At 45.0% G+C, this 26,197-nt stretch overlaps 1 protein-coding gene across 4 annotated transcripts in view; it reads right to left on the minus strand.

Moving 5' to 3' along the window:
- Positions 1 to 26,197, minus strand: part of ADCK1 (aarF domain containing kinase 1) — a 128,150-nt gene that overhangs the window by 22,859 nt on the left and 79,094 nt on the right. For all 4 annotated transcript variants that reach the window (XM_053602295.1, XM_053602292.1, XM_053602293.1 and 1 more), the window contains exons 6-7: positions 12,661 to 12,819; positions 4,922 to 5,038 (exon numbers count right to left, since the gene is read on the minus strand). In XM_053602295.1, the coding sequence (XP_053458270.1) occupies positions 4,922 to 5,038; positions 12,661 to 12,819 (276 nt within the window). The remainder of the gene's footprint in view (positions 1 to 4,921; positions 5,039 to 12,660; positions 12,820 to 26,197) is intronic.

Below are 26,197 nucleotides of genomic sequence, written 5' to 3' on the forward strand. Positions count from 1 at the left end.
CCTTTAATTTTAATAAGATCAATGATAGTCACTGTCACCAGCTCTTAAAGTGACTGGCAAATATGATCATTAGGTCAGGCCCTCAGTAATATTTGCTTCTGGGCTGAGATGTAAACAAACAAGGGCTCCTGCAGGCTTCTGGCTCCCAAGGCCTTGGCAGATGAGCATACCTGGGCAGTGCTGCCTCAAGCCTGGAGATACAGAACAGCATGGGGAGCTCTGACGGCTCGCCTGGCCGGCCTCGGCCCTCTGGTTTTGTGTTGGGATGAAGGATGGGGTGCTGAACTTCAGTGAGTATCTCAGCCACCTCGAAAGTGTGTTACAATGCAGATTCTTGCAACTCTCTGCAATCTTTCCCACCCCAGATTTTCATTAGTGGGTTTGTTATTGTTCAATAAGCTCCCCTAATGATTCTGAGAGAAATGGTTCCTAAACAAGTCTTACCTCCAAAGACAGACAAAATCAGAAAGAACTCCTGGTTAGAAGACCCCAGCTAGTCCAACACCTTCAAAAAGAAAACTGAGGACCAGAGAGGGGATGTGATTTGCCCAAGGTCACACAGCAAGCCACTAGCAGGGCTTGCTGAACCTATGTCTCTTATCTCCTAACCTGGTGCTTCCAGATCCAAGTCTTTCAGAACTGGCTATTCAGACTGGTCTTTAAGTCCTTATAAGCCAGGCCCAGTGAAATGGTGTAGGGTGAGGAGTCCTATTCAAAGTGGAGTAAGGCTGACAAAACAAGTGGCTGGAGGAATCTAAAGGCCTCCCCACCAGTCTTGAGAGGGCTTCCTTCTACAGCACAGTCACCAGCTTGTAACAGCCAAGATGCCACTAACCACACTACCCCCAGGATACGGGGTGAGATTTTTGCCCCTTGTCACTCCTGTCTAGCCCTTATACCTCCCTCCCCAAGGAACACTCACAGCCAGGCTGTCCTCTGGAGGAAAAACACTCCAGGAGTGGCCTGCTAAGTCCCACAGTCCTAGGCAGACTTTAGAACTTCAAGAGTCTATTTATTTGAAACTCTCGGGAATGTGGACTCTTTCATCCTCAACAACACACATACTCACACACCCCACTAGTGTTCTATAAGGCCTATGGCTTTGATATTGGTTGGTAAGACACAGGACAGATTGTGAGGTCCATCCCTAATCTACTCCCAGCGTCACCAATGGTCAACAATAGCATGGCAGAGAATGATAGCGGCCCACAGCCCACTGTGGGGGCTTCTGTGGCAGTAAAGTATTTAATGACCACATCTCAGACTATCAAAGAGCTTCTTAAGTCATACAAACCCTAGAAGCCAGGGGCAAAAGATTTAGAAATTAAGACAATGCAATATTGCAAGGACAGACTAACAGCCCAATGGAAAAAAGAGATTCCAGAAAAGACCACAAAACTGTATGATGCCATTTATGTGGAATTTACTCATGGGTGGAAGGACTTATGGAGGAAGAAGTCCAAAGAGCAGTCGCTCTGGTAGGGGAGATGGCGTGACCAGAGGAGCACGGAGGAGCTTGGTGGGGGCTAGAAATTACTTATAACTTTATCTGGACAGTAATTACATGGTACATCCATATGGAAACTCACAGACACATACAATTAAGATTTGTAACCTTAGATACATTATCTTCCCTAAGTCTCTGATTCTTCATCTACAAAGTGGAGACAATGAGACCTCCGTGCAGACAGGGCCTGGTACATGGAGTCAGGCCGGCGATGAACATTAATGGTATAAAGAGACAGGGGAGGAAAAAACAGGGCCCAATGATGACCATGATGACAGTCTACTCACTGTCCTTCCGGGACGCTTACCACATGTCAGGCTCTGTGGTAACTCACACAGTCATTAACTCATACTGTCCTCACAACGTCTCTAGCGGTACGTATGAAAAAATGGAAAAATGTTTCTATAAAAAATGGATAAAGTGACCCTTGATGGAAGCCAGGGAGAGAAGTACTCCAACTGCTCTGAGTAGTCACTGATGTGGGCCATCAACCAGGTGGCTCCAGCTTCCAGCAGCCCAATGTAACTCCACGGGAGGGAGACAGAGATGGTGGAGGAGCAAAGATTCACGTAGACCTGAGTTCAAACTTCTGCACTGCCTGCTAGCTGTGGGATAGCGGGTTAAGAAGTTATTCAACCTCTCAGAGAATGAGCTTCCCCATCTGTAAATGGGGTTAATGTAGTAATAGTATATACTTTGTAGGGTAGCTGTAAGAGGTAGAGATCGTATGTGTCACATGTCTAGTACAACTAGTTGCTTATAATTATTACAATCGTCATTCCCAAAGAGCAGTGATATCAGCAGGCATCACTCCACATGGACACAGTAAACAAGCAACACTCTCCCTTTGCCCTGCTTCACAGAGGCCAACCCAGGGCACAAGGCTGATTTATTTACATGTCACTCATTTATGGACACCTACTGAGGCTCTGCTCTGCACAGGCTGCTGGCCTTGTCTGCAAAGTATTGAAAGATGGGTGGAGGCAGGAGCAGAGGAGCCCGGCCTTGGAGGGCACACTCTGCCTAGTTCCCACCGCCTACCTCTGGCCTGTCAGCCCACTCCCCCCAGACCCCTGGCTTGGCCACAAGCAAGCCACTATACTACAGTACATCTTTCTGTTTACACTTGTCTTGAAAAATCAAAGTTGCCTCTGATTAAACACCATGACAGCTCTGGGCTCTTTGGATTCAAATAAATTAATGGATTTGAAGGTAGTACTGGGATGAAAACCCCACAGCAGCTGGTAGTAAATAAATGCCAGCAACCTGGTGGGGGTGGGGGTGGGGAGGCCTCTGGGACTTCTCCTGAGTAGCAGAGAGACTTTGCTCCCTTTAAGGCTGTTCAGGAAAAGCCAAGGGTGACCTCTCATCCCATCCTGTTCCTTCTTCATTGAGCCAAAGATTTTGTATTCTGCCTGGAAACCATCCCTGCGCCCACCCTAGAAGCCAGCAGTGAGGGAAGCAGAGTTGCCCCAGCTGTGTTACTGCTGAGGCATTTGTTTTCTGCGTTTCTCTCCCCATCTGTAAAGTGGGAGGTTGAATTATCCTTTTGCTCAACCTTTTGCTCATCCTTTTCCCAACAAGCAGCAGAACTTTTCCAGGAAAGCCCATAAAGTGTTAGCAGAGCTGCCATGGGTGACAAAGGTCAGGCCCTGTGTCTGCGCAGCCTCCCCACACCCTCACACAGACGGGTTCCTGGAGCACTGTACCCCAAGTCAGCTAAGAACAGACAGGTTCCTGGAGCACTGTTCCCCAAGGTAGCTAACAATAGCTTTCCCAGAGACCTGAGCCAGAGGCAGTGACATCTTCCCCACCATGCTCCCGGCAGCAGCTCACATACTGTGACACAGCCCAAACACTTCACAGCCTAAGATAAGCAATGGAGTCAGGCAGACCCGGGTGTCAGTGCCAGGTCTGAAACCAGCTGTGGAACCTTCTACTAGCTGTGTCACCGTGGGCATCTCTGAGTCTCTGATTCTTCATCTGCAAAGCAGAGATAAGACCACCCTCATAAGTTTATTCAGAAGCAAAGGGAGGTAGGCACTCAATAAATGCTAATGGTAGAAGGAGACAGATGAGGAAAGAACAGAGTCCACGCATAATACAATGACATCAACAACAATCCAGTTACCATTCTAAAGCACTAACCACACACCAGGCACTGCGCTAAGCTCTGTGCCCCAACACACCTAGTCCTCACAATCCCTATGGAAGGTGCCATTTGGAGAGGTCACCAGGAGGCCTGTGTAATCACCATGCCCCCTGTTACCCCAGCTGGCTCCTCTGCTGAGCCACAGTGTGGCTTTCTCCTCTGAGTCATCTTACCACTGGGACCACAGGCTCATCTTCCTGTGTTGCCTCAGGGGAAAGAGGGAAGCGGAATAGGAGAGGACATTCATCCCCACCAGCCTGGCCCTTGCATTCCTTCCCATCAGCCAGTCTGAGGGGCGGATCACATCCCTTCACTCCTCCAAACCCTCCGGTGACTCCCCAGTACCCAAGTACCCAAGGCCTTCACTATCCATCTCCTCACTTGTGGGGGCATCTCCATGCCCCCACACCCCAGGGAACCCTGCCCCAGCCCTGCCCAACTTCACCCATTCCCATCCCCTTCCTCGCAAAGCCACCCCTGACAGATTCCTGCTCATGCTGCTGGGGACGCAGACCTGTGACAGAGATGAGCACCCCTCCTCAGGGCTCCCTGGGGTCCGGCTCACAGCCCTCTTGCTGCCTGAGATGAGGCTATGATTTACTGAGCATCTAACTTTGATGCTGGGCACTGGGGCTTGGGTCTAGGTCCCCTATGAACCCCTGGCAAACAGCAGGGGCTATAAAAATGATGAATGTTGTTGAAAAAGTATGATTCCACCTCTTCCTGGGGGACCCTGTGACAACAGAGAGGCAGACCATGGGGTACAGACCCCACCCACTGGCCAGTTCTCCCTGAGACCCAAGGGGGAGGGCAGAAGAGCCCACCCTATTCTTCCCTGCTTCCCTGCTCTATGAAGTTGATGCACTTGGCTACTGCTGCCCCCTTTTTGTCTGATACCTTGATAGCTAGGTAGCAGCAGGGAGAAGGGGGGGGGGAGAGCGGGAAAAGGGAGACTGTAAATAGGCCCCACTGATTCTGCAAACACTGTCCTGGGTGGCGGCCTGGATGTGCAGGGGCTCTGGTGACACCAGAGGCAGGAGGTACAGGGAGGGACTTAGCATGTCCCTGCACCCGTATGCAGAGGCTTGGCCTAGATGACCTGGAAGGGTCCTTCTTGCTCGGTAGTTCGTAATTCTTCAGATAACAGGCCCTACTTCAAGACAGCAGGGCCAGATTCAGATGCCTCACCTGGACACACTGGCTCTTCCTGGGCAGCCCCAACCAGGTCCCCCGGCACAGCGGCCCCGAGCTCCTGACCTCACCTCATTGACGTCGATCTTGTTCCTCTCCATGTAGTTTCTGTCATTGACCTGCCCACCATCCACAAACTCCATCAGGAGGACCCGCTTGGTGGACAGCTCCCAGTAGATTCGGGGAACCTGGGAGAGGAAAGAGCAAGTCAGAATGGTCTGGGGGAGGTTGGGAGTCAGGAGCAGAGCACGTGGGGCACTGCGAGCCAGACTATAGCAGAGGCTCCCTCCTAGAACAAGGGAGAGGAGACCAGAGAGGGACCTTGGCAGTGACTAGGGCAGAGAGGGGTGGATTCCAGGCCCAGAGAGAGGCAGGCTACTCCACCTCCACCAGCTGGGCCCCCAGCCCATTCCTTCAGAGACCCCCTCCTCTTGTTTGGGGGCCAGAGAGAGCCTCCCCTACCCTCCTCCACGCATACTGTTAAGGGCCAAAACTAAAACTGGACTCAGAAAGAAAATGTGTGAAATGCCTCATACCTGGGCATGGGTGTTAAAAACTATTTCCCTCCCTTCAGCCCACCGTGAGGCCCATTTCAGGCTCCTCACATGAGTCTTAACTCCTGCCTCAGTTTTCTCAACTAGGTATTGGTTATGTTATATATATTGAGTAAATGAGTGAATTTTTACCAGATGATAAATTTTGTTTCTCTACCAGTTTCCTACAAGCCCCTGCAATAGACAATACTCAATCTTAACCCAGCATCTATTCTTAATCCTCCTCTTCTCTAGAGATGAAAAAACTAAATACTTTCCTCACTTGATTTATAGTAGGCATGGCCATGTGACATAGTTCTGGCTCATGAACATAAGCGGAGGTTTGCCAGGGTATTCTGGGAAGCTTTTTATTTTCCTGATAAAAGGGGAAGTTTGTATGGGCTACTCATCTCTACTTCTCTTCCTGCTTTAAAAGTGAATGTGATTTTTGGAGCTGCAGTAGCTATATTGCAACCATGAGGAAAAATCCAAAAACATCAGTGAGATGCCAGCCCTGGTACTGTCAAACCACAAAAACAGTACCAGCAGACAACTGCTACAAGACTTCTTGCTACATGAAGAAGAGGAATCCTTTTTGCTTATGATACTCTAAATGGGTCTTTCGGTTACCTACCAACAAATGTATTACGGATACACTTTCCAACCCCCAGACTCTGAGAACACCCAAAATACAAAAAACAAACAGAATTCTCCAGGAGCAGGCAGGAGATTGGAATGCACCGGCCTGCCATCAGGGAGTGCCATCCATCCAACCGAACCACCCTAGCCAGGAGGGTGGAAGTACTGGGCTTTCAACATGCCATGTTTCCCCCAGATCTGGATGGGTTTACTTTCTCTTACAAATAAAGAAACAAAAGCCGCTAACTGAAATGTTTTGGAGAATGAGATCTTCCTTCACTCTAACCTCACGAACTCATCTAGCCATAACCCAGTGACCCTCAACTCAAGACACCTATTCCTTGTTCCCACTTTTGAGACCAACCACTTAACTCCTTTACTCTTCAGTCTTCCTCACCGGAAAGGAGAATTGTTTCTGCCCGATCTCAGTAAGGAGCTCTGAGGGTAAATAGGGCCATACACACCCATGAAACACTCTTCTTGGAACAAAGGTTCCAACTGAAATCAAGGTGCTATTTTGGTTTCCTATTTCCCTGTGGGTTTTGCCATTTGAAAATCTGGGTCAGCAGAGAAATCCATAACTCTCTGCTACCTTGAATTTGAAATTTTGACTTGCTCAACATTTTTCAAAAAGCATCTTTTAAACAGTGAATGCAAGTTTGTTGGTTTTGTTCACAGCATAAATGAAAGGGACATCTTTTACGGTTAAATTCTTCCCCTTGGGACTGTTTGGAAACCTAGGCTTGACAGTGAATCCCTGGAGCTCTGGAGATAGGAAGTCAAACCCCCACTGGGCCTGCCTAGGGCAGCTTGGGAAACAGCCAGGGAAGAAGAGTCACAGGTGCACAGGTGGAAAGAGAAAACCTGAAGGCTGGAGATTCTGTGTTTGTTAATCAGGATCCTGGGTGTGCTAAGGATACACCTCTCTCTCCTCCTTTCCCGAGTCTCCCTCCAGTCTAACAACAGAATGTGTGTCTGGCTTTAATGCCTGAGATATGAAATATCAAAGGGGGAAACAGAAGGGTTTATCATGGAAGTTCAGGGAGGACCACAGGTATACCTCAATAGCTAACAGGGAAATGACTACAAATTACCAAAGTGCTTCACTTAGGAAAAGTGACTTGCCCCTAAAACACTATGTAGGCAATAGGGCTTGGTGTGAAATTCCCTTCACCCCACTCCTAATGTCTACTACCATCCTCTGCTTCTTCCAGAAGAAAGAAGAAAAGGAAAGTTTGAAACAGGCAGTAAGAACCCCCACCACCCCACCCCACCTCCAAACAAAACAGAACAGAACAGCTCTCAGGTGCCAGAGGCAGGATCACACCCTGGTGATCAGGACCCCAGGGGCCAGAGTCTACCTCCTTGCCACAGAGCAGAGGCCTTGACCCTGTGGGTTTCACCTGCTCATACCCTGAAGTCAATCCTGACTCCAAGAGAAAGGACACGGATTATGGAAAGTTCCAGTCCAAGACCTGGGCCTCAGCTGTGCAGTCTGGCCCTGTCCCACACCTCTACTCTGTTCCCGTGCCTTGGTCACCACGCCCATGAAGTGGGCCCTGGCTTGTCTGGGCCAGTGCCCATCACCCATGCTGCAGAGCTCCCTGAGCCCGACCCTAGCAGAGCAAGAGCATAAACCTGGAGGCACTACTCTGCCCCCCACAAGCTATGTGACTACAGGTATGTTTATAACCTGAGTGTCAACTGTCCCACAGGAAAAACGGACACAGTTGAAGCAACACTGCACTTCCCACCAGCATGAGCAGAACATCAGTGCACCAGACCCCAGCAGCTGCCAACAGCCACACAGAGGGTCACACGGTGTTTTGATACACAACCAGGCCTGAGAGTTATGCTACGAACAGTTCGCTGCAATTCAGATCTTCCCCACAAATTATTACAAAGACAGAATAGCACAGTGGTTTAACACGCAGGCTCTGAAGCCAGGCTGCTCCTCACTGGTAAGCTGTGTAACCCTGGGCAGGTGGTTTGATTGTCCTGGGCCTCGGTTTCCTCACTGACAACATGGGGCCAATAACAGTACCTCACTCATGGGGCTCTTACAAGGATTAAAGAGTTAATACATGTCAAGCACTCTAAAAAGTGTCTTCTACAGCACATACATATACAAATGATATATTAATTATGACACATGAGGGGTTCTTAATCTTTCATCTTCTTAGGAAGTTACATGCTTTTCCAAAAGTATGTACATCCCCTCAGGGTTTCTGTCCACATTTCTGGGGAGTCCCGGTCTTCTCAGCTCCCATTATGAAACCCTGGGGTGGCCCTGCCTGTGAAACAGCCCTCCCCACATCCCACCTCCAGGCACACAGACACACTCTGGCCTCTCCCAGTCCTAAACCCTGTGGTTAGAAGGCTTCTCCCCTGCTACCTTATCCCCAGCTGTCCCCTCGGTTAGTCACAAACCTCATCCCATCGCCCACTGCCAAACCCACAGTGCTGATCTTGACCTTGGGCCTGGCTGCCCCTCAGTGTCTCCCGGTCTCCCTGTAACCATATTCACGTTTCGATATTCATCTGAGCTCTGGGATTTACAGCCCAGGGCTGAGGTTCAGAAACCCCACAGAAGCCCAGGAAGACGCCTCACACAGAGAGGTGAACTCTTGGCTGCAGCGTCATCGTGCACAGACGCTGTGCGGGGCTGCCAGAGCGCAAATGCAACCCATCTCCAGGCCGAATTGCTGAACTGGGTTCACAGTGCACGACGCTCTTCCCGCTTGTTACGTGTTGAGGCAAAATTAATTACTGTTACTCAGGAGCCTTAATTCTACCATCATCTCAGGAATGGGGAGGGAGTTTGGGAAACAGCTGATCAAATTGGTACGTTAATTATTTACCCATTTGGCATCTTCATTTGGAAAATGTGTGTTATTGTTATTATTACATGTCCTAGTCTGGCAGTTGCTAGTTGGCCCCAGCCAGGGCACAGTTTTGCTGTTTCCATGGGAATGCTGGAGGAGATGGTTCTGTTTGTCTGCTTATAGTTCTGGCTCTGAGGGGCACCCCTGCCAGGTAAAAGACAGAGCATGCTAAGAGGAGCACCAGACTTGGAGTCAGAAAGTCTGAGTTGTAGCCCTAGCAAACTGTCATCTATAAAATGGGTTAATGGCTGTTGGAAGGGTTCAACATCATAGTACAGTACAAAAAAAAAGAAACATGGGTCAGTGTGTCATGTTGCTAACCAATCTGTGTGTGGTCCTGCACTAGATGGAAAGTGTTCACTGCAGTAGCTCATGACAGAAGCAGCAGTCAATAATAAACACTGTCCACCCCTTTGTAGAGCCAATACTTCTTGAGAGCTCTCTCCTGCACTATTTTGGGTAGTATTAAGTTCTGCCTCTTGGGAATCAATAGAAACACGGGGAAAGGCCAGACATGGTGGCTCATGCCTGTAATCCTAGCACTCTGGGAGGCGGAGGTGGGTGGACTGCCTGAGCTCACAGGTTCAAGACCAGCCTGAGCAAGTGCAAGACCCTGTCTAAAAAACAGCCGGGTGCTGTGACAGATGCCTATAGTCCCAGCTATTCAGGAGGCTGAGACAAGAGAGTCACTTCAGTCCATGAGTTTGATGTTGCTGTGAGCTATGACACTATGGCACTCTACCAAGGGTAACAAAATGAGACTCTGTTTCAAAAAAAGAAAAGAAAAGAAACATGGGTAACGTCATATTGCTAACCAACTTGTGTGTGGTCCTGCAGTAGATGGAACAGGACCCAAATCCCAGCTCCTAGCAAAGCAGGTTCAGGAAAGGCTCAATAAAGGAATGAAAGAAATAGGATATGCAAGTGGAAGCGTATCTTAGACGTTAGTGTTATTCTAATTAGTTAACATTATTACCTGTCTTAGAAAGCCAAGTTTTCATCAAACTGATGGCTTGAATTTCAAGGCTAGAGCAATGTCACCAGACCCAGTCTGTACTTCCTGATTTACTGCACGAGAGGATCTGTGAATTCCCACCTACAATGGTGCCACCTAAATACCAATCAAGCATGCTGGAAGCATCGGGAGAGACCTGATCCCCACCAACACACCCAAAGAGCTCAACTTTTCCAGTGGCTACACCATCCACCAAAACCAACGTGTCAAGACAGTGCACAGAGCTGTGGTTTTTTTCCTCCTATGATCCTAGATGAGGTTTGGGGTTGCCAAGTGATGAAATATACCAGGGGTGCCAAAAAAAAAGGATACACATTTTAAGAGATGTTACCTATGTATAACTTTTCAAAGCTGAACTGAATCATGGTAGCACCACATAGTGTGACTATCACTCAAAAGATGGCACCAGGAGACAGCCAGGACAGTCAAAGAAAATGGCAGAACCATGGTTGTCATTCAAGGAGCACAAGACAATTTTGAAGTGATATGTGGAATTCAAGAACATTGTGGAAGTACCACAATGGAGGCAAGAGTATGGGTGTACCATACAAAACCAGCTACCCTGGTGGTACTTCAGGAAGAAGTGGAAATAGCATTGCAGTGACATGCGTATATGTGGACACTCGGTCAACATCGCTCAAGCAGTAGTTCACTGTGATCAGAAGTGCCTGGACTCTGATGCCAACTACTTTGAGCATCTCTTGTAATTACAGAAGTCAAAATGTGATTTGTATTCATCTTTTGTTATTGGTATATCATGAGTACTACAATTTGAATACAGTTTTTTCCCTTCCTTAAAATGTATGTAATTTTTTGGGCACTCTCTGTAGAAACATCCTCAGTCCCACCATCTCTCTGTCTTAACTGCAAAGTAGAAACACTACCTCTGTTTCTCGGATGTCTCCAAAAGTCACATGAACACATTAGTCCAGAATAACAGAGCCCTTCCCATTCAATGTTCAGAGCCACTCTCCCCAAGAAGAATGCCACTTGACCATTTGCTCTGAAAATAGCACAGGGAGCTCCTGAGGGCTCTGGGACCCCCTCCTGCGTTCTCCAGGCCTTCTGAGTGAGAACAGAAGGGCTGATCTCTTCTAGAGTTGAAAGCCAAGCTCTCTCTGTAGACCACCAGAGGGACCCTAGAACCCCTGCACAATGGTGATGAATGGCCACCAACCCCACTTACAATACATTCATGATACACCTCTGACTTTGTAACATTCAATAATGTTTCTCATGTTAAGCATCTTCTATTACATAAGGCAGTTCTGCTATAATACTTGTTTTAAAAAGTATTCTAAGAAGAATAAAACAGTAGCCTGTGTTAAATGTCTAGAACAAATTTTTTCCAGTGTGACTGATAGATTAGGGAACAATTTGATCATAATCAAAATTTTACATGAGCTCATGTGCACGGTCATCTGCAACAAACACTGTGAATGCAGACAATTGTATCTAGCTGAACCCTGCCACATGGGAATACAAGAAACACAAGACCTCAAATGTCGCTGCACGTGGCTAAGTGAACCACATCTAGTGTGGAGGCCTTCCATCCCATTTCAGAGGACCCTCCTTCCACACCACACAATGATTGCAACCAACAACACTTCTGAAGCCCACTTCCACAAGCAGATTTCAAGGTGAAGTATCATGTATATTGTGGCCTTATGTATTTCTTAGACATTTAACATATGTAAAACTATGCTACTGTTTTATTCTTCTTATGTTTTCTGTGTCACTGATGAAGTTTTGCATGTGATAGCCCAACTTATTTTCCCCATGAGCCCTGAGGTTTCCATTGTGTGATTCCGTACACTATGGTAATGTCTAGGAACACATATATTGCACTATAGTAGAACTTACCATATGCAGCCTGAGCAAGAGAGAGACCTCCGTCTCTACTAAAAATAGAAAAACTAGCCAGATGTTGTGGTAGCTACCTATAGTGCCAGCTACTCAGGAGGCCAAGGCAACAGGATTGCTCAAGCTCAAAAGTTCAAGGTTTCTGTGAGCGATGACTCCCCAGCACTCTAACCACGGTGATAGAGTGAGACTCTCTCTCTCTCTCAAAAAAAAAAAGGAACTAACCATACTTTAAATACTGTAATGTACATATGTCCGGAACAGTGCAGGAGTATAGTAGCATTAGCTATGATCACCATCATTGCCGTCATCCCACACTTCATGGCAGCAGAGACCATGGCATATAGGCCCTTGGGTAGTGCTCAGTGTCTTGCAATTGTCAATTATTTAACAAACATCTCGGGGGGCGCCTGTGGCTCAGTCTGTAAGGCGCCAGCCCCATATACCGAGGGTGGTGGGTTCAAACCCGGCCCCGGCTGAACCGCAACCAAAAAATAGCTGGGCGTTGTGGCGGGCGCCTGTAGTCCCAGCTACTCGGGAGGCTGAGGCAAGAGAATCGCTTAAGCCCAGGAGGCGGAGGTTGCTGTGAGCTGTGTGATGCCACGGCACTCTACCAAGGGCCATAAAGTGAGACTCTGTCTCTACAAAAAAAAACAAACATCTGCTTAATTGACTGACAGGTCAACAGCCACACTTGATATTTCTTTCTAAATTGCCTTCAAGGGCTTTAACGTGCACCACCAGTGACAAATCACTCATCCTCACTAAGAAGGCTCAGAGAGGAGAAGTTTCAATTATGTACTGGAATGGAAGGGAGACCAATTTCCCTCTTCTTGCAGCAGACCCTGTGCTCTCCACTGCTCTAACCCACCTACCTTTAAAAAGTCAAAGTGCTTGAGCATCTGGGCTACTTTCTCAGCATTCCTCCCTTCATTGAGGAAATCCAACTCCAAAGGCAGGTTCTTCTTGGCTTCATCCACCAGCCACATAAACTCAAAGTCTGGAAATAGCTGTTTCACAGCCAGGACGAGCACCTGAAATTCACCAAGCACCCCATTAGTCAGCGCACAGCACCCACCAGGGGAGGTACATTTCCTGCCCTCCTGCTGGGTCATCCCTGGAGTACGGGTTGGTAGAAAAACTGCTCCCCTGGGGTCCATCTCTGGAATCTAAGATGATCACAGCTCAACAGCCACTGGCAGTAACCATGACTACTGTCTGCTAAGTAGCACTCCCCACGTGTCCAGCACTTCACCTACTACTCCACTTAATCCTCACAACTCCGGGAGGTAGGCAGATGCATATCCTAACATGCCCATTTCATAGATGAGGAAGCTAAAGCTCTGAGAGGTCATATGATTTTTCACCAACTCATATATTGGAAGTACAGCACCAGAATTCCACTTGGGTCTACCCGACTCCAAGGCCCTGCACTGAAGCACTTCACTCAACTGCTGCTGTTGCTATTCCCAGATTTGTTCTTCGGGGTCCTATTTACAAAGCACTCAGAGGGTGTTTCAATTGTAACTGTCATTTTATTTCTTTCTTAAGCTGAAGGCTTAGTACTCAAGTGTTTATAATATTAGTTTCTATACTTTCTGCATGTCTAAAATATTACCTAATAAAAAATTAAATTGGAATAAGAAAACAAGGCTGGGCATGACAAGAGATAAAGGATTTGAGTACTTGGATAAAAAGCTTGGATTTCTGGCAATTTCGATTCACAGTAGATTCTTGGGCAATGATGTGATGAAAGGGAGTTTTAGAAGACATATCTGGCATTCAGGTATCAGTTAAATGATGTGAAATTAAACATCACAGGCCAAAAACAAGAGCCCAGTGATGTGTGCAGAGCAGATCACAGCCCCTCCATAGGCAGGGAGTCAGCCCTGAGGCTGCCTCACCACCTGGGCCCTGGTTTGGAGACGGTATCACAATTACACGGGTGATGGCTCTATACTGAATGAACAAGGGTGACACCAGGGATGTGAATGGTGTTCCAGAATTCCGAGGGGGAAACACAGAAGGCACCTACCCTGCTCTTCCATAAGCTCCTCTGTTGGCATTCAAAGCCAGGCCTGGGGAGAACCACTGGCTGATGATCCCAACAATTCTTGATCTAGATTACAGTCCAAGTTCTCTGATAACTTAACCCATCTTCCCCTGGTATAGAACACAGCAATGAGCAAGAACTGAGAAGCCATTGACCCTGGTATCAAGAGACCTTCCCCTTCCAATCTCTGCAGAAGGACTCATGGGAACACAGCCGGGAGCCTTGCCTCGTGCTTCTTTTTGCTATGGTGTACGATACTGGGTCCAACAGGCATTAGGCTTGTATGACCCAAAAGAAATGAGTCTAACGCTGGGCCATTAACTAAGAGGCACTTACGGCTTTATTTGTAAGCCCTTTGTCCTTGGTGAGATACCAGATGCTATTCTGAAGGAATCACCATTCAGGGTTATTACACTCAATTTCTACCAAAACCCCTTTTAATTATATTAGGATGTAGTTTAATTTATTTTCAGTCCTGTCTAGTCTTTCGTGGGCTAGACCTGTGACCTTATGATAATCGATTTAGTGTACATTTTGTTTCTATTTGTGTCACATGAGACCAGGAGGGAGAGACGGCAACAGAGAGGCCTGGACGGCACGTGTCAGGCACAGGCACCTGGGCACTGCAGCCTCCAGACATCACATCTTCTCACAGTGCCCTCGGATGGTCCTCCGTGGCCACCAAAGCTGGGTGATCTTGTGTCCAACACATATGAAACCCCCTTCTCATTACATCACTGCTCAATGCCTCTTAGTTAATAGCCTAGCTTTAGATTCATTTCTTTTGGATCACATGTGCCTAATGCCTTGTTGGACATAGCAGAGCAGGCACACAGGTAACAGAAGTGCCTCACCCAGGCCTGAGCTGTGGCTGTGCACCCATCTAAGGCAATGAAATTCCACTTTCCAGGATCCAAGTTCAGGCAAGAAAAGTTCTACAGCATTTTGCTCCAGTCTAAATTTCAGTGGGCCTTGCCCGTGCAAGGCAAGGAAAGAAGAGACAGTCAGGTTCCCTTATTTGTTCAACTAGTATTTACTGATTACCCTCTAGGTAATTACCCTGGGTCAGACATGAGAATATACAAGGAGCTACCTACAGCCTAGTGAGGCCTATACCAGGGGGGAGGGGGAGAATTTTCTGGCCAAACAGCAATTCCTCATCATTTATTGTATGGCCACTGTTACTTGCAAATTTTTAAATTATTATTAATATCCAAACAGCACTGAAAGGCACATTAAAGATTTTTTTTCTGTTATTAATCAATTACATAATTAGTCATTACTAACACTAATGGTTATTATTAATACCTGATGCCATTAATCATAAAAGCAGGCATAGATTTTGTTGATGGTAATTGCTAATAACTAATTAATAACCCCCCCAAACTTTATAGTACTCATAAAACTTGTTTCTCAAGCATTCTGTGGGTTGTGGGCCAGCCCCTTGGTTATTTTAAACAAAAAAGGCTTGTTTGAATGGAAGTCAGTGGTTCTTAGCTTTATGAGAGGTCACCATTCTTTTTATGGGAGGTTATCAATCGGAAAACCTAATATTAGCTATGAAGCCCATAAAATGTACAAACTCACATAATTTTGTACATAATTCAGGGGATTCTATCCCTTGAAATTCACTGGTGGAGAAGGAAGGTCAGGTTAAGGGTCATCTGGAACAATTAGTTTTGGGTTGCTACCATTTTAGACTTTTCTTGTCTGAACAGAGTAAAATAAAACACCTCGGTTTCACCTTTTGTTTTCATTTAACTCTAAACTCCCTTCTGAAATGGATCTACTTAGCCTACCCTAAGTAGATCATTTCAGTTTTTGTTTTTGACAGCAGATACAATCAAGTAAAATAAAACAGGGATTACTATCAATTCAACTTTTGAATTTTTCTCCCAAAAGGCATTTTCCATAAAATTCTTCCAATAGCCAATGTTTTCACCAGCATCTACCACATACTCAACACTTAGTAGATGTTTATCGAATACTCACATGAATGAGTGAATAAATAAAGTGAAAAACAAATGAATATTTCCAAGTCTGTCTTCTCTAAAATAATTATATACGCATATCTGTATTAACAAGGGTATACAGATATGAGTTTTTCTATTTCTGAGATTTGATGGAAAGACCAAGTACCTCTAAATTTGGGGGAGCTGGGTGGAGCAAGATGGCGGCCAAGTAACAGCTTCCCTGCAACTGGGCACGGTGAGTCTGGGGAGATAAGACTCCAGGCATCTCTGGCTGGTGGGATCTGCCTATAATCATCCCTTTGAGGATACAGGGAGTCAGCAAGGGAATTCTGGACCCCAAAAGGAGGAAAAAAACAGTGGAAAACTGGCAAGTGGTTGCATGTGTTCGATTGACCTAATCCCACTGGCAACCGTAAGTACAAGCAGCAGTGAGAATGCAAACCGGAAAGGCCTTACCTGTGAACTGTTTTGGTGTTTTTGGACTTGGCACTCAGTTGAACTGCCTTGGGGAGAGCTTGAGCAGGAGTGCGGAGAACTTTGGGCATTGTCTAGGGCCCCAGATTGAGCCGCTGAGCTGCGCCCCAGGGAGCTATTGTGAGAGAACTGCCCCTGCAAGCCTCGCCCTCAGGGTCCCAGAGCAAGGATTGGGCGGGAGATAGTAACCTAGCGACTGAGCTGCCTTACAGCCTTAACCCTTAGGGGTAGAGTGAGACTGGGTTTTGGCACACTGGAGCCTCGGGCTGTTGCCCTGGGTAGAGTGCCATGGCATCACAGCTCATAGCAACCTCAAACTCCTGGGCTTGGTGCCGCCCGGACCTCCATAAAAGGTGCAGCCCAACCCCCGACCTGCGACCCATGCCCAAAGGGCTTCCACATGCCCTGATCAAAAACTGTGGGAGCCGCACAACCTCACATCCTCCCTCCTGTATCTTCCCTGCCTTCACACTGGCCGGCTCGTCTGGCCAGGGATACTGGTAGCCACGTGCCCTCTGGAGCCCTCCACGCCTCTGTGCTGAGCCCTTCTCCTGGGCAGAGACTGCTGGAGCAGTGGGGGCTCTCTGCCAAAGTCACTTAGCGCCAGGCACTCCAAGAACCATGCGCACCACCTCCTGCCCTATTGCTGGATCCAGGTGTGTCACACACCGGAGCAGCTTCCACAACCAGAACTCCCTAGCTCGATCAGCCCCAGAGGAACTACACAGGGTCACTCCCTACAAAGATCAAGCAACAACAAAGTGATCCCACTGGGGTCTAATCTTGGAGAGACACCTCCCCAACTCTGAGGACAGCCAGAGGCAATGGTGAAAAACAATCATGAGGTGAAATCAACAGAAAAACTCTGGCAATATGAATAATCAGAGTAGATCAAATCCCCCAAGGATCAATGGGACAGACACAGCACAAGATTCCATGCACAAACAAATAGCTGAGATGTCAGAAATTGAATTCAGAATCTGGATAGCAAATAAGATCAAACTAGAATTCCAAGCAGTAACCCAAAAGATATCTCAAGAATTCAATGAATTCAAAGACCAAATGACCAAAGATTTTGACACATTGAGACAAGAAGTTGCAGCCCTCAAAGATCTGAGAAACAGAGTATAATCCCTCAGTAACAGAATGGAGCAGCAGAAGAAAGAATTTCTGACATTGAAGACAAAGCTTTCGAACACTCCCAAACTCTCAAAGAGGAAGACAAATGGAGGTCAAAAACAGATCACTCTCTCAGACAGCTCTGGGATAATTCGAAGAAAACCAATATTCATCTTATAGGGATCCCCGAAAGCAACAAAGTGGCTTCACTAGGCACAGAGTCTCTTCTCCCTGAGATTATGAAGGAGAAAATTTCAGACATGCCAAGAGACTCTGAAATTCAGATAGGAGAGAGTTTCAGAATTCCAGCACAACTCAACCCAAATAAGACATCCCCCAGACACATCATAATTAATTTCACTAAAGTTAATATGAAGGAGAAAATTCTGAAAGCTGCCAGATGAAAGAAAACCAGTACCTACAAGGGGAAGAATATCAGAATAACTGCAGATCTCTCTGCTGAAACCTTTCAAGCTAAAAGAGGATGGTCATTGACTTTTAATCTCCTAAAACAAAAAACTTTCAACCCAGGATCCTGTTCCCAGCTAAACTGAGTTTCACTTATGACAGAGAAATTAAATACCTCAATGACATTCACATGTTGAAGAAATTTGCCATAACTAAACCAGCTCTCCAGGATATTCTCAGACCTATCCTCCATAAAGACCAGAGTAATCCTCCACCACAAAAGTAAACCCCCCAGCAAATTTTGATCAAATTCCACCTTCCACAGTCACAAACGGATTAAAAATGTCCACCGGACTCTCGAAAGGCTTATCAACAGTCTCAATTAATGTGAATGGTTTAAACTGTCCTCTAAAGAGGCACAGGTTGGCTGAATGGATACAAAAACTCAAGCCAGGTATCTGCTGTATACAAGAATCGCATCTTACATTAAAAGACAAATTTAGACTCAAGGTGAAGGGATGGTCATCTATATTCCAGGCCAATGGAAAGCAGAAAAAAGCAGACGCTGCAATCCTATTCGCAGATGCAATAGGCTTTAAACCAACCAAAATAAGGGAGGATAAGGATGGACATTTCATATTTGTTAAAGGTAATACTCAATATGATGAGATCTCAATTATTAATATTTATGCACCCAACCAGAACACACCTCAATTTATAAGAGAAACTCTTAACAGACATGAGCAACTTGATTTCCTCCAGTTCCACAGTAGTTGGAGATTTTAACACCCCTGTAGCAGTGCTGGATAGATCCTCCAAAAAGATGCTAAGCAAAGAAATTTCAGATTTAACTTAACCATTCAACATCTGGACTTAACAGACATCTATAGAACATTTCATCCCAACAAAACTGAATACACATTCTTCTCATCAGCCCACAGAACATACTCCAAAATCAACCACATCCTAGGCCACAAATATAACCTCAGCAATTAAAAAAATAGAAATTATTTCTTGCATCTTCTCAGACCATTATGGAATAAAAGTTGAACTCAATAACAACAGGAACCTACATACCCATACAAAAACATGGAAGCTAAACAACCTTATGCTGAAGGATAGATGGGTTATAGACGAGATTAAAAAGGAAATCACCAAATTTTTGGAACAAAACAATAATCAAGATACAAATTACCGAAATTCTGGGATACTGCAAAGATAGTCGTAAGAGGGAAATTTACAGCACTGCAAGCCTTCCTCAAGAAAACGGAAAGAGAAGAAGTTAGTAACTTAAGGGGACATCTCAAGCAACTGGAGAAGGAAGAACACTCCAACTCCAAACCCAGCAAAAGAAAAGAAATAACCAAAATCAGAGCAGAACTAAACGAAATTGAAACCAAAAGAATTATACAACAAATCAATAAATCCAAAAGTTGGTTTTTTGAAAATATCAATAAAAATAGATAAACCTTTGACCAATATAACCAGGAAAAAGAGTAAAATCTCTAATTTCATCAGTCAGAAATGGTAAAGATGAAATAACAACAGACCCCTCAGAAATTCAAAAAATCCTTAATGAATACTACAAGAAACTCTACTCTCAGAAATATGAAAATCTGAAAGACATCGACCAATACCTGGAAGTACGCCACCTACCAAGACTTAGCCAGAATGAAGTGGAAATGTTGAACAGGCCTATATCAAGTTCTGAAATAGCATCAACTATACAAAATCTCCCTAAAAAGAAAAGCCCAGGACCAGATGGCTTTACATCAGAATTCTACAAAACCTTTAAAGAAGAACTAGTACCTATATTACTAAACCTCTTTCAAAATATAGAAAAAGAAGGAATATTACCCAACACATTCTACAAAGGAAATATCACCTTGATCCCCAAACCAGGGAAAGACCCAACAAGAAAAGAAAGTTATAGACCAATATCACTAATGAATATTGATGCTAAAATACTCAGTAAGATCCTAACAAACAGAATCCAATAACACATCAAAAAACTTATACACCACAACCAAGTGGGATTTATCCCAGGGTCTCAAGGCTGGTTCAATATACATAAATCTATAAATGTAATTCAGCACATAAACTAAAAAATAAGGACCACATGATTCTTTCGATTGATGCAGAAAAAGCTTGTGATAATATCCAGCATCCCTTCATGATCAGAACACTTACGAAAATTGGTATAGAAGGGACGTTTCTTAAACTAATAGACGCCATCTACAGCAAACCCACAGCCAATATCGTATTGAATGGAGTTAAATTGAAATCATTTCCACTTAGATCAGGAATCAGGCAAGGTTGTCCATTGTCTCCACTGCTCTTTAACATCGTAATGGAAGTTTTTGCCATTGCAATTAGGGAAGAAAAGGCTATCAAAGGTATCCACATAGGGTCAGAAGAGATCAAACTTTCACTCTTCGCAGATGATATGATCGTATATATGCAAAACACTAGGGATTCTACTACAGAACTTTTAGAAGTAATCAAGGAATGCAGCAATGTCTCAGGCTACAAAATCAACACCCATAAATCTGTAACCTTTATATATACCAACAATAACCAAGCTGAAAAAAGTCAAGGACTCTATTCCTTTCACAGTAGTGCCAAAAAAGATTAAATATTTGGGAGTATACCTAACAAAGGATGTGAAAGATCTCTAGAAAGAGAACTATGAAACTTTAAGAAAAGAAATAGCTGAAAGATGTTAACAAATGGAAAAACATACCATGCTCATGGCTGGGAAGAATCAACATTGTTAAAATGTCTATACTACCCAAAGCAATATATAATTTTAATGCAATTCCTATTAAAGCTCCACTGTCATATTTTAAAGATCTTGAAGAAAGAATACTTCGTTTTATATGGAATCAGAAAAAACCTCGAATACCCAAAACATTACTCAGCAATAAAAACAAAGCTGGAGGAATCACACTACCACACCTGAGACTGTACTATAAATCGATAGTGATCAAAACAGCATGGTCTTGGCACAAAAACAGAGAAGTAGATGTCTGGAACAGAATAGAGAACCAAGAGATGAATTCAGCTACTTACCATTATTTGATCTTTGACAAGCCAATTAAAAACATTCAGTGGGGAAAAGATTCCCTATTTAACAAATGGTGCTGGGTGAACTGGCTGGCAACCTGTAGAAGATTGAAACTGGACCCACACCTTTCACCATTAACTAAAATAGACTCTCACTGGATAAAAGATTTAAACTTAAGACATGAAACTATAAAAATACTTGAAGAAGTGCAGGGAAAACTCTTGAAGGAATTGGCCTGGGTGAATATTTTATGAGGACTCCCGAGGCAATTGAAGCAGTATCAAAAATACACTAATGGGACCTGATCAAACTAAAAAGCTTCTGCACAGCCAAGAACATAGTAAGTAAAGCAAGCAGACAGCCCTCAGAATGGGAGAAAATATTTGCAGGTTATACCTCTGATAAAGGTCTAATAACCAGAATCCACAGAGAACTCAAACGTATTAGCAAGAAAAGAACACGTGATCCCATCACAGGGTGGGCAAGGGACTTGAAGAGAAACTTCTCTAAAGAAGACAGACGCACGATCTACAAACTCATGAAAAAAAGCTCATCATCCTTAATCATCAGAGAAATCCAAATCAAAACTACTGTTGAGATATCGCCTAACCCCCAGTAAGAGTAGCCCACATAACAAAATCCCAAAACCAGAGATGTTGGCGTGGATGTGGAGAAAAGGGCACACTTCTACACTGCTGGTGAGAATGCACACTAACACGTTCCTTCTGGAAGGATGTTTGGAGAATACTTAGAGACCTAAAAATAGACCTGCCATTCGATCCTATAATTCCTTTACTAGGTTTATACCCAGAAGACCAAAAATCACAATATAACAAAGACATCTGTATCAGAATGTTTATTGCAGCCCAATTCATAATTGCTAAATCATGAAAGAAGCCCAAGTGCCCCTCGACCCACGAATGGACCAGCAAATTGTGATACATGTATACCATGGAATACTATGCAGCCTTAAAGAAAAATGGAGACTTCACCTCTTTCGTGTTTACATGGATGGAGCTGGAACATATTCTTCTTAGCAAAGTATCTCAGGAATAGAAAAAAAGTATCCAATGTACTCTGCTCTACTATGAAGCTAATTTATAGCTTTCACATGAAGGCTATAACCCAACTATAGCACAAGACTATAGGGAAAGGGTCAAGGAAGGGGAAGGGAGGGGGGAGGTTATGGTGGAGAGAAGGTAATGGGTGGGGCCACACCTACGGTGCATCTTAGAATAGGTACAGGTGTTACTTACTAAATGCAGAATACAAGTGCAGTAACTAAGAAAATGCCATGAAGGCTACATTGAACAGTTTGATGAGAATATTTCAGATTGTATATGAAACCAACACATGCGCTAATGTACACAGCTATGATTTAACAATAAAAATAAATTAATAAACAAATAAATAAATTTGGGGGAGGTACAGTTTCAGAATACCTGAGGATCCACTACTTGATCTGGAACCTTGTGAATCAATCAAGATACATAAAAAAATTAATCCCCTCTTCCAGGCAAAATAATAAAACTACTTTCCTATAGGGTCACTGGATCACAGGAGGAAAAAATAAATTGTGGTCCACAAAGGAATATAATGGGAAAAATGAAGAGTCACATAGAAGTTTAAAAACTAGCGACTGCTATTTATATTAGCAAAAAAATGGAAATTAGCATTATTTAGTACCTACTATGTACCAGGCACTATGCCACAATATACTTTACAGATGCACTTTCATTTAATCCTCTTCTTGCCAATTTTACATGGAAGAAAATAGGTTCCTAGAGGTCAAGGTCACATAGTTTATAATTGCCAAAACAGGATCTGCCCCCAGGTTTTTCTTGTTCTTACTTTATTCAGCCCTGGCTCATGCAATACAATACAGGACACATAATAGGAAGCTCAAGATAAGACACAGAAAGAGCTTTGTAAACTCTAAAATGCAACTGAAATACAAGTTACTGTTATCAAGTTATTATGTATTATAAAAGAAATAATGTTCTACAGAAAAACAGCACACTAAACAGAATGCCTGTACCAATCTGAGTTGGTAAAAATGAATGTCCGACAAGGATCGAAAATCAATTCAGAGTGATGTAAATAGCTTGCCATTCATGGGATTTATCTTTGTTCTGATAAGTTATTAAAGTACACACTTTTTAGAAAACAGAATTATATTGTGAAGAGAAGTTTCCATGGGATGGCCTACGTCTCTGGATATTTTTACATATATTCTTTAAAATAAAATCACTGTTAGATTCTGCCAACAAAAACATTACCTAGCCACCCACTGCTCAATCAACACATTTAGTAAAGAAATAAGACGACAGACAGCATGCACTGAAAATGCTGCTTAAGAAAAGATGAAAAACATGACTGTCACAGGTCAGTCCTCATTTTTAGAGGCCCTTGGGATTGGCCAGATGACATTAAGTGGTTCTCAGGCCACAGAATTCTGCCCCAACATAGCAGAGAGCCTCGGGGACTGGTAGTACATGGGGGCATAGTAGTTGACCATGAGTTAGATTCCTTAGAGATGATAGAGTAAGTGGGTTATCATGAATCAGAAGCTTGAGAGATAACCAGGAGTGATACAGCATGGTCAGGACCTGGGGATTATGGTCTTTCCTCAGCTCACAGATCATCTATCTGGGTTCTACCCTGCCCTCAAGCAATGAGAATGGCAATGAGATATGGCCTGCTAAGCTCCCTGCTAATGCGGGCAGAGGAGAACTGCTGCAAAGCCAGCCCGCCAGCAGACGGATGGACTATGCTTCGTCAGTTCACCCTTTCCTGCTGAATCATTGTTCCAATCTCTAGGCCCAATTAGTCTGGCTCTGGACAGCCACTCAAATCAATAAGAGTCACTGGCCGTGCATCTAGAAGTAGAGTTGCCCCAACTATTAAAGGGACAATATCAGGTGATAATGACAAAGCAGAAAAACATCCTTGCCTTTGCCTTTCTCTTTTGTGCAAAGTCACTGACACCATCAGACTCACTGAACACCCTTTACTGAGAATCAGCCTCCATTCTCTGCCATCATTCAGCAGTCTATCCCAGACACCGTCCCCATTCCCCAAGAGAAGTGACAGGTTCACAGGAGAAACAGAACACTAGTGTGGCACATGCTATTCGGTACCAACCCAACAGCCATGTCCCCTACCTTCCTGGCAACAGAACCCCAATTTTGTGCATCATTCATGTCCTTCAAGGAAAGCAAGCCTGAGATGGTGAATCGAGATTGGTCTAAGCCAACTGAGGTGGTCTCATTTCTCTTGCTAAGACTGATTTAGGCATTGGCATTCCTTCTGGCCAAGAAGACACGAAGGGGATTCTACTAGGGAACTCCTTTTTTACAGAGGATATGGGGGGTGGGGGGAACAGGCCCTCTTTGGCATCTGGGTATACCCTCGTTATAACAACAGGAACTACTACAGCTGTTTTGAGGGACACCAGCCAGGAAGCTGAGGTGGCAGAGTGAAGGATGAGAAGAACCTTGGTCCTTACAATCACAATGACATACTGAGTTAATCCAATTGATCCAACTTCCAGACATCTTCCCATATACGATAATATGGATTATTATCTATTCTACTTTCAGTGGGATTTTCTGATTCTTGGAGCCAAAAGCATTCTAACCATATAGCCAGTAGTCCCCACTTCCTTGCTCAAAAGTCTCATTCCTATAGACGCTTACACACACACACCCATCCTTATAACAGATCTGTATTTGGATTTGTAAGATCACCTCTTAAAATGCAAATATACAGAGGCTAAAACTGTTAGTCACTTTCTCTTTAGAGTGAATTGCTTTAATCAGATCGCCTTCCCCTAAAGACCAGGCTGTGCTCAATGACACAGTTTGGGGAACCTGCAGCCCTGGGGCCACATGTGGCCCCTGGAACCATGAGTGCAGCCTTTTGACTGAATCCAAATTTTACAGAACAAATTATTTTAACAAAACTAACCTAGGGGGGAAGAGCAATGGGCAATAGGAACAAATCAGGAGGGCACACAACACCTGGAACTGTCATGAAAGGAGGCACAGAAGGCCACGCAGAAAAGTAGCTTTGCCTCCCCTCTGTCTCTGAATTCCTGGTGGCTAAACACAGCCCTGAGGGCCCCTAAATATCATCCTTCCCCTGTCAAGAATCCCTGAGCACCTTTCTGGGGTTGTCATTCCTAAAACCAAGATGTGTTTAGGTCTGGACTCAGAAAAAAAAAAAAACTTGCTTCAAATATCAAAAACATTAGCTTTCCAGTGGGGCTCTTCTTGCCTTTATAGCAGAAAATGACCCAGGCAGGCTTTTTCCACCAGAGACCAAGCCCAGTGAGAAGGCAATGCAACCTGGTCCTGTTGCTAATGCTGGGTCCTTGGGGGCTGGTAGCCTTAAGCTTCCTTCCCCACTGTTCTGAAGGCTATGAGCATGGGTCTTGGGTCTCCCTTGTGGTCCCAGCCCCAGCACAGCCTCAGCCACTGCACACAGTCTGCCAGGCTGTGCTTCCCAAGAAAAGCATCTGATGCTTATCTTGGAGGAAGATGCCAAAATCTTTATTTCTGCTATTATTTCTATGACCTTACAGCAACCATTACTCGGGGGAGCCTGCGAAACTCTAGGCAGAGAAAAAGAGACAGCTGTCCTCCCAGCTGAAGCGGGTCCTGATAGCACTGCTGGGCAGAGGTATGTTCCTGCCTGACTCAGGAGTGGCTGCTGGGAATCAGGAAACCCAGGAATCCTCTGAGACTCCTGTTTATTTCCCAGCTCTGGCTGTTCCACAGCCCCAGAAAGGTGCTCCTGAATGCTTGAATCTCCTCCCAAATGTGATCCAAAAAAAGGCCAAGTTTCCAGGTGGATGTCTAGTACCACTCAGCAGCCCTGCCCCTTCACCCCGGTCAGCTCCTTCTTCCATTGCACACAGCAACTATTCCAAACCTTCACCCCCCTCGAGTCTCCAATGCCACCTTCTACCCCCTCATTCTTAGCAGATGGTCTCACCTCCCACTTCCGAGAAAAAATAGAGGCTATAAGGCCGCTACACACCCCACTGCCCACTTTCCCTCCCTCCTCCCCCCTGCCCCACACGCTCATCTGCGCCCAGCCTTACCACCTTCCTCTGGACTCGAAACAAAGGCTAATCAAAGGCTGTTTCCATCTGTGTTCTTGGTGTCCAGTCTCTTGCATCTCCTCCTAAATGTGATCTAGCCATCACTTCTCTCTGCTGAAGCCTCAATTCCCCCCACCTCATCAGCCACATGCTTAGTCAAGTCTCCCAGCATTTACTCCATGCTCTGGTCTAACCACTACCAACTCTCCCC

This window comes from Nycticebus coucang, chromosome 9, assembly GCF_027406575.1.
Source record: "Nycticebus coucang isolate mNycCou1 chromosome 9, mNycCou1.pri, whole genome shotgun sequence".
NCBI classification, from domain to species: Eukaryota; Metazoa; Chordata; class Mammalia; order Primates; family Lorisidae; genus Nycticebus; species Nycticebus coucang.